Source organism: Equus caballus, chromosome X (genome assembly GCF_041296265.1).
Source record: "Equus caballus isolate H_3958 breed thoroughbred chromosome X, TB-T2T, whole genome shotgun sequence".
NCBI lineage: Eukaryota > Metazoa > Chordata > Mammalia > Perissodactyla > Equidae > Equus > Equus caballus.
Window position 1 is genome coordinate 136,655,964 of NC_091715.1, and position 8,075 is coordinate 136,664,038.

At 46.1% G+C, this 8,075-nt stretch overlaps 1 protein-coding gene across 1 annotated transcript; it reads right to left on the minus strand.

Annotated features, from left to right (window-relative positions):
• Window positions 1-321: 321 nt before the first annotated feature.
• LOC100056986 (melanoma-associated antigen 10-like) lies at window positions 322-3,675 on the minus strand. Its single transcript, XM_005614563.3, has 2 exons — window positions 3,598-3,675; window positions 322-1,944 (listed from the first exon to the last, which is right to left on the minus strand). Exon 2 carries the CDS (start codon window positions 1,888-1,890, stop codon window positions 838-840), a length of 1,053 nt encoding a protein of 350 aa, XP_005614620.2. The 5' UTR covers window positions 1,891-1,944; window positions 3,598-3,675; the 3' UTR covers window positions 322-837.
• Between the last annotated feature and the right edge of the window lie 4,400 nt (window positions 3,676-8,075).

Sequence of the window (8,075 nt, forward strand, 5' to 3'; positions counted from 1 at the left end):
ATTACTCAGCTTAACCTAAAATGAACTCCTACAGAAAGAACTGCAGATTCCCAAAGGCCCAAACAGCCTTGGCTTAGGGCATTCACAATTGATCACTCTCACCCAGAGCCCCACCTCCTTGCCCCGTCTTTCTACCTTGTTTCTGGGCTCCTAGAGGACATCTCACCGCCTTCCTGATGTGATTGCTGCTCCCATCCTCTACCATTCTAAGGGTAGGGTTGTGTCCTGTCGATCCTAGCATCCCCGCTGCTAACACATGGCCTTCTAAAGAACAAGCACTCAATTCATGTTTGGGGAATAAATGAGCCAGTGAAAAAGAGATTTCATTTAAGATTTAATTTCTCCTACATTCTTGAATAAGCCAAGCAAATCCATGCATATATAATTTAATTTTACAGAATGACAGACTAAAAGGGATAAGTGAATCCAAGAATTAACCATGCTTTACATTTTTTCCTCTATTCCTTGAACCTCTCTGTTTTACTGCTGGGCTCTTTCACATTTCCATGGAAATTCCTATTCTAATCCCATGTTATCTTGTTCCAGATCACAAGAAAAGATGAGACCTTTCCCAATTTGTTTTGCAAAATTGCAAAACTCTCATTCTTAAACTACTGTCCTTCATTAACTTAGATTCTGAAGTTAATTAAACTTTCTCTTACAAGGAAAAATATTTGAAAAAAAAAACGAGGAAAAAAAGATAAATCTCCAAATCACGCATATAGAACAGGAACACAAGAACCTTATACTGTGTATTCCCTCCAGATCCACCCTGGCCCTCCACTACTTAGAACTTTGGCTATCTTCAAACAAAGAGTGGAGAATCTTCCTCAGACTTCACTCAGGACAGAAGCCGCAGGACGTGACACTGGAACTTTCACTGGCTATGGCAGTAGTATCAACCGTGGCAGCAATTCTGGCCTCTGCTTTCTCTTTCTCATCTCTCAAAGCTTCCTTATACCAGGATGGGAAGGAAGAGGGGTCAGTCCCACTGATCTTGGCAAAAAACTCCAGGACTCTCCTCTTGCTGGTTTCAGCGTGGGCCCGTGGACCCCACAGGAATTCGTAGTGTGGAGGATCGCTGTTGGGCACCTGCCGGTACTCCAGGTACTTTTCCTGCACGAAATCTTTGGTGATGAGCTTCCTGGGATCCCCATAGATGAAATCCTTCCTCCCAGCGTATACTCCCATCATACTCAGCACTTCCCAGATTTTCTCCTCAGGGGCACAGTCGCCCTTCATGATGATCACACCCAGGATAAGTATCAGGAGGCCAGTCTTGGGCACGCCCTGTTCCTCACTCAGCAGCCCGTCGTAGGTGAGGTCTAGTGCTCTGACAAGCACATAGGAGTGGCTGGTGGGATCCACTTCCTTCACTTCAATGCCAAAGACAACTTCCATGCGCTCACAGACTTTCCTGAAGATCACAGGGAAGTGGCCCTGGTGCTCTCTGATGATAGTCTTCAGCATCTCTGCCTTTGTGATGGGCTCCTTTGTTATATACTTGACACTCAGGAACTGCAACAAATCAGCTATGTTCTTGTCTAGCACGTCAGTGAGCAAGGACTCAGGATCTGATGGAGACTGCGAGGTGCTGAGCCCTTCCTCTTCTTGACTTCTGGAACTCTCATCAGATTGACTTGATGGAACAGTTGTGACAGCAGTGGGAGAGAGGCAGGCTGTCTGAGAACTCTGGAGAGGACTCAGTGTCCCAGTGGCAGGTGCCTCCCCTGGGGTGCCTGGGATCAAAGGATAGAGAGAGAAGGAGGTGGAAGTGGCTTCTTCCTCCTCAGCCACGGGGCCCTGCACACCTACTGGGCCCTGGGCCTCTCTGGAGGCCTGAAGGTCTTCCTCAAGCTTGCAGCACTCACTCTTCTGACTGAGAGACATGATGACTTGTGTTGGGGGTAGCCGGCAGGAGGGTAGGCAATGGGGACCACAGACCTGGGGGAGAGATGAAGAGTATCAGTGGCCTCTGCTGAGCAACTCTCTCATGACGGTTCTAACGAAGGCAACTCACAGGTCTGCTCTTTAGGGGTGCTCTTGGGCCTCACAGAGCTCCTATTCTCCTGCTTGGCCTGTTTCCTAAGAACTGAAAGAGGAGGTGAGACAGCTCCTCAGGGTGCAACCTGAGGATTCCAGGGCTGAGAGCAGGCCGGTAGGGTCAGGCATTGTGGAGTCCTCTCTTTTCCGGGGTGGGTGGGGCCCTTGGTAGACATTCAGTGGGTGCACTTCACCCTGACTTCTGGCACTGCCTCGGCCTTCTCTGATATGCTAACCTGGGGACACATGCCTCAGACCAACGCTCTCACCTCCTGGTTCCTAGAGCTCCTATAAGAGAAACAGAGGGGCGGCTGTCCCCGTGGCCCAGTGGTTAAGTTCACACGCTCCTCTGCAGGCGGCCCAGTGTTTCATTGGTTCGAATCCTGGGCGCGGACATGGCACTGCTCACCAAATCATGCTGAGGCAGCGCCCCACATGCCACAACTAGAAGAATCCACAGCAAAGAATATACAACTATGTACCAGGGGGCTTTAGGGAGAAAAAGGAAAAAAAACTTTTAAAAAATCTAAAAAAAAAAAAAAGAAATAGAGGGGGTACCTCATGATGCAGACTACAGGCACAGTCCTGGGCCCCCCAGTGCTGACAGGAGGCATGGGGCCAGACTCTGTGATATCCCCAATATTCTGGGATGGATGGTTCCCTCAGTGCTCACTCGGATTCTAATCTTTCCCCTGTCAGAGTTTGGGCCCCACCACTCTGCTGACCTCCTCTGACTTCCTCCTGAGGAGGAAGTGAGGGGGCACCACATCCGGTCACACTTGCCTAGGGCCTCCCAGGGCTGTTAGCAGGGGCTGGGTTGGTTTCAATGGAGCTTCCTGTGTCTAGGGTAGGAGGGTCCATTATGTTATTAATCTTTACTCCCGACAAGGCCTGCTCTGTCCCCCACCTCTGCTGACCTGACTTTGCATCCTCAGATTGAAGCCTCACCTCTCTGAGAGGAAGCATCTTCCCTACCCCCACAGCAGACGTGACAGCCTACCACAAAGGGACCCGTCTGCTTAGTATCTCCCAAGTGTGACAGCAGGGGCTGGGCCCATCTGTTCTAGAGTTAGGGTGCCCTCAGTACTCCTTCAGGGTATTCAGCTTTTTATCTAGCAGGAACTCAGCCCATCTTTCCTCCCCCTCGCTTGACTTCTTTTCTTCAGACTCCCTGAGCCCACGGAGACAAAAGTGAAAAGGCGCCACATCCGGCTACTCCTGCCTGAGGTCTCCCAGGACTGGCAGCAGGAACAGGGCAGGTTTCTGTTGGATGCCCTCCCTCTAGGGCAGGGTCGGGGAGGAGGTACCCTCAGTCCTCTATGTAGTCACAACTACTCCTGACAAGGCTTAGGCCACCTACATCCTGCTGACCTGAGAATCCCTCCCCCAGGGCATAGCGCCATTCTCCCGGAAACCACCGTCAAGGAAGTATGGAAGGTCAGGCACGGTGCCTCTGCCCAACAGCTTTTCCCAAGGCTGACAACAGGAACTGGATTTCGGTGGGGGCCGTCTCTGCACAGAAAAGTTTCCTCGGTCCTCCCTAAGAGTCCTCACCTTGACACCAGCAGCACCTGCGACTCCTCCCTCTGCTGGCCTGAGGTGACACCTCTCACTAAGCTTCACCTCCCTCAGGCTCCTAAGGCGGAAGTCAGGAAACGTCACATCCGGGAACCCTTCCTGGGGCTTCACAGGGCTGACAGCAAGGGCACCGCTGGTGCCGCGTCTGTCTGAGGTGGGAGCTCCCCTCAGCCCTTTCTCAGAGTCCTCGCTGACGCCTGGCAGGGTCTGGGACTTCTCTGCCTGCCAACTTGATGCTAACCCCTTTAGGCCAAGGTTCTATCTCCCTGGGATCTCTGATACACACACGGCGGGGCAGGGGCGCATATCCTTTCAGCACTGCTCAGGGTTTCCAGGGCTGACAACAGGGATCAGGACGAATTTCTGTGGGGACCCTTCTGGTTCTGAGGTGGGGGGTATCTCAGTCCTCCTCAAGGTATTAATATTTACTTCTGACAGTGCCTGGGACCCATTCCTTCTGCTGACCTGCGGATGTGTCCTGCAGGTCAAGGCCAACATTTCCCTGAGACCCTAATGGGTAAGTGGGAGGTGGCGGGCTTTGTCTGTCAACCATTCCTGGGGCCTCAGAGGGCAGATAGCGGAAGCAGGTGTCTGAGGCAACCCACTCTGTCCGCGGTAGGAGGTTTCTTCAGGATCCTCACCTTGACGACTGGCAGCGTCTGGGACTCCTCCCTTTCTGACTCAAGGCTAGTCACGGCAGTTGAAGCCTTGTCTCCCTCAGATTCCCAAGATCGAAGTCAGGAAACTATATCCAAGAGCCATGCAAAGGGCCTCCCAGGGCTGAAAGCAGGCTCAGAATGGGCTGGGGCCCATTCTGTTCTGTAGTGGGAGGCCGGTTCAGTCGTCCCACAGAATCATCATTTTGACCCCTGGAACTGCCTAAGCCCCCTCCCTCAGCGAACCTGAGTCTGCCTCCCTCTAATCACAGCTGTCACCTCCGAGTTCTCAGAGTTGGAAATGAGGGGGGCGTTGCTTATCCTGACAGACCTGCCAGGAGTTTCCCAGGGCAGACAGCAGGGGTGGAGTGGAGTTCTGTGGGGTCAACGCTGTTCTGGGGTGGGTGGACCCCTCAGTCCTCACTCATGAGGGTTTTCATCTTGGCTCCTGGCTCCTTGATTAAATGCTCTCTTGGAGATTCCTTCCCCTCTGCCAGGTGTGAGCATTTGCCCAGCTGCAACTCTTTCACAGAAAGGTTTTGGTTCCGAGACTAGATACTAGAGGGGAGAACATCAACACCCATGACAGGCGGTGGCGATTTGGAAAAGGAGCACACCTTCCTGTGAGGTCTCTTCACCCACCAGGCAAGACCACAGTAAGATACCACTTCACAGTCACTGCATGGATATAATTTTTAAAAATGAAAAAGTATGTGTTAGCATGGATGTGGAAAAATTAGAATCCTCTTGCATTGCTGGTGGGAATGTAAAATGGTGTACCCACTGTGGAAAACAGTTCAGAAGTTGAACCAAAAGTTTAAAAATAGAGCTTCCACAAGATCTAGCAATTTCACTTCCAGGTATAGTCGCAGGAGAATTGAAAACATATGTTCACAAAATAACTTGTACAGGAATATTCATAGGAGCATGACCATAATATAAAAATTGTGGGAACAATCCAAATGCCCAATGACTCAATAAACAAAATGTGGCGTATGCATAAAATGAAATATTATTCGGCCATAGAGAGGAATTGATTATGGATACATGCTACAACATAGATGAGCCTTGAAAACATTATTCTAAGCTAAAAAGTACAGACACAAAAGGCCACATATAGTATGATTCCTTTTATGTGAAATGTCCAGAATAGGCAGATGCATATAGATAGAAAGTAGAGTATCGGATGCTGGTAGCTGGGGGAGAGGGGATAGGAGGTGATACTTAATGGGTATAAGGTTTCTTTTAGGGAAGAACGAAGGGGTGATAAAAATGTAGAATAGTGGTGGTCTTGCATAATCTTGTGAATACACAAACTAAACACTACGGAATTGTATGCTTTATAATGTTGAATTCAATGGTATATGAATCTCTCAATTATAAAAAGAAACTGCCAAACTGTTTACCAGAGTGTCTGTAATATTTTGCATTCCTATCAGCAGTGCATTAAGAGTTCCAGTTGCTCTCTATCCTTGCCAGTACTTGATATTGCCAGTAATTTTTTTTAATTGTAGCCATTCTAATGGATGTGTAATGGTATCTCATCGTGACTTTAGTTTGCACTGGCCTAAAGGTTAATGTTGTTAAACTTCTTTTTATGTGCTTATTTCTCATTCCTATAGCCTCTTTGGTAAAGTCTTTTGCCCATGTTTTAATTGGGTTGTTTGTCTTCTTACTGTAGGGTTTTGAGTTTTTGAGAATTTTGTATTCTGAATACAATTCCTTTGACAGATATTTGATTCAGCCTGTAATTTGTATTTTTGTTCTCTTAACAATATGTTTCACAGAGAAAAAGATTTTAATTTTGATGTTACCCAGTTTATCAGTTTTTCCTTTTATGGATTGTGCTTTTGGTTTCAAGTCTAAGAACTCTGCTTAACCTGAGCTGGAATGATATATTCCATTCTTTTTTTTAAGCTTTTTAGTTTTACTTTTTATATTTATATCTATGGTTCATTTTGAATTAATTTTTGCATGAAATGTGAGGTGTCAAGCTTCATTTTTAATGTCGATGCAAATAATCCATGATCAATCTATAAATCAGAATCAGAGTGAGTTTATTATGAGCCTACCCTGAGGACTGTATGACCCGGGAGAATCCTTTCACAAAGAAATGGAGCACTCCAAGGAAGTGGGGGTGTACAGAGTGGTTATACCATCAAAGAGCATGCATCACATATGATTGGAATGTCCCTTTTACAGTAGTCACGAGATTGCTTTGCTGGCACAGCGATTCAGTGAACACAATGGGTCAGTAGTCTCAAGGTGGATGGTCACAAGGTGAGCACAGCAGGTTAGCAATCAATCCTTGGTTTAGGGAGAGATGCTTATCCTTAAGGAAATGTCGATATGGGGGAAATTACATCCTTATCTTTAAGGGCATTGTTCTTGTCTTTGGGACATAGTGAATACTTAAAGCAGATATACAATGTGTGCTCAATGGCCATGTCAGGCCCTTTTGGAAAAACAAGTTCAGGCCAAATTAGTTTTATACCAAATGGCTTCCTCATACACCCCAATATCCTATCGTTTGTCATTTAGTTATCATTACCTATGGATTTCCAGCATGATTCAAAGAGAAGACTATCCTTCCTCCATTGAATTGCTTTTGCACCTTTGTCAAAGTGTCATGGACATTTTTGTGTGGCTCTACTTCTGGGTTCTTCGTTCTGTTACATTCACTTATGTGTCTCTCCCTTTGCTAATAAAACATTGTTTGATTACTGTAGCTTTAATCACATCTCTTAAGACCAAGTGACGGGGTTCCCCTCACTTTCTTTTTGTTTGCTGAAATTGTTTTATATACTGTAGATTCCTTTACCTTTCCACATAAATTTTAGAATCCACTTATCTAAATCTATAAAAGTCCTTTTGGGGTTTTTATTGGAATCATGTTCAATCTAGAGATCAATTTGGAGAGAGTGGACGTATTTACTATTTTGAGTCTTCTAATCCATTAAAACAATCTCTCTTCATTTATGCAGGTTTTTTTATTTCTTTCATTAATGTTTTTGAGTATTCAGCATACAGATCTAGTACATGTTTTCTTAGATTAATACCTCAGTATTTCCATTTCTGAGTTATCTTAAGTGGTATTTAAAAAAAATTTCACTTCACAATTGTACATTGGCAGTATGTAGAAATTGGATTGACTTTGGTTTGTTGACTTTGTGTCCTGCAACCTTGCTATGCTTGCTCGTTAGTTCTGGGGATCATGCTGAGATTTGAACATAGATATTGGTCTAGTGGGCACAGATCTAAAGAGCATGAGTCACAGCAGTCCTCTGCATAGTATAAAGTTCTCGTGCATAGTAAGAAGGCAAGTGGAGGAGCTCTTCTTTCAAGCAGCAGTGAGCCATTTCTGTAGGCTGAGAGGATTTAAGAAAATCTGGGGGTTCAAGATTGTCAGATGCATTTATGCAAATATTACTATCCCATATTCCACCGTCTAGCTTCTTCCCTTTTAAGGCCCTGACTTTGGCACAGGACACTTGCCAAGGGTAAGAATCCATTCCATATTTTCTGAAATTCTGCTACTCTAACAAGTCCCAGGTCTGATCTTTAGCTCAGCCAACCCTGTGGGAGCAGGAGGTGAGAGTCTCTTTAAACACCGCTAAGGAGCCCTTTAACTTAAATTTTGCTTTGAATTGGTAATTAATTGACCTGAACCTGTTATTTTTTTTTCTCTTCAATGCCTCACTGGCACTTGACAATGGCTACCCAATTTCACAATTCTTCTTCTTATTTCCTCCTTTTTTCTTAAATGCCAGATATTGCTTAAGCTGATACATTCCCTTT

What these genes read in the sequence shown, in the direction of transcription:
- LOC100056986 (XM_005614563.3), bottom strand. Translation starts at nt 1,890, where the DNA reads ATGTCTCTCAGTCAGAAGAGTGAGTGCTGCAAGCTTGAGGAAGACCTT.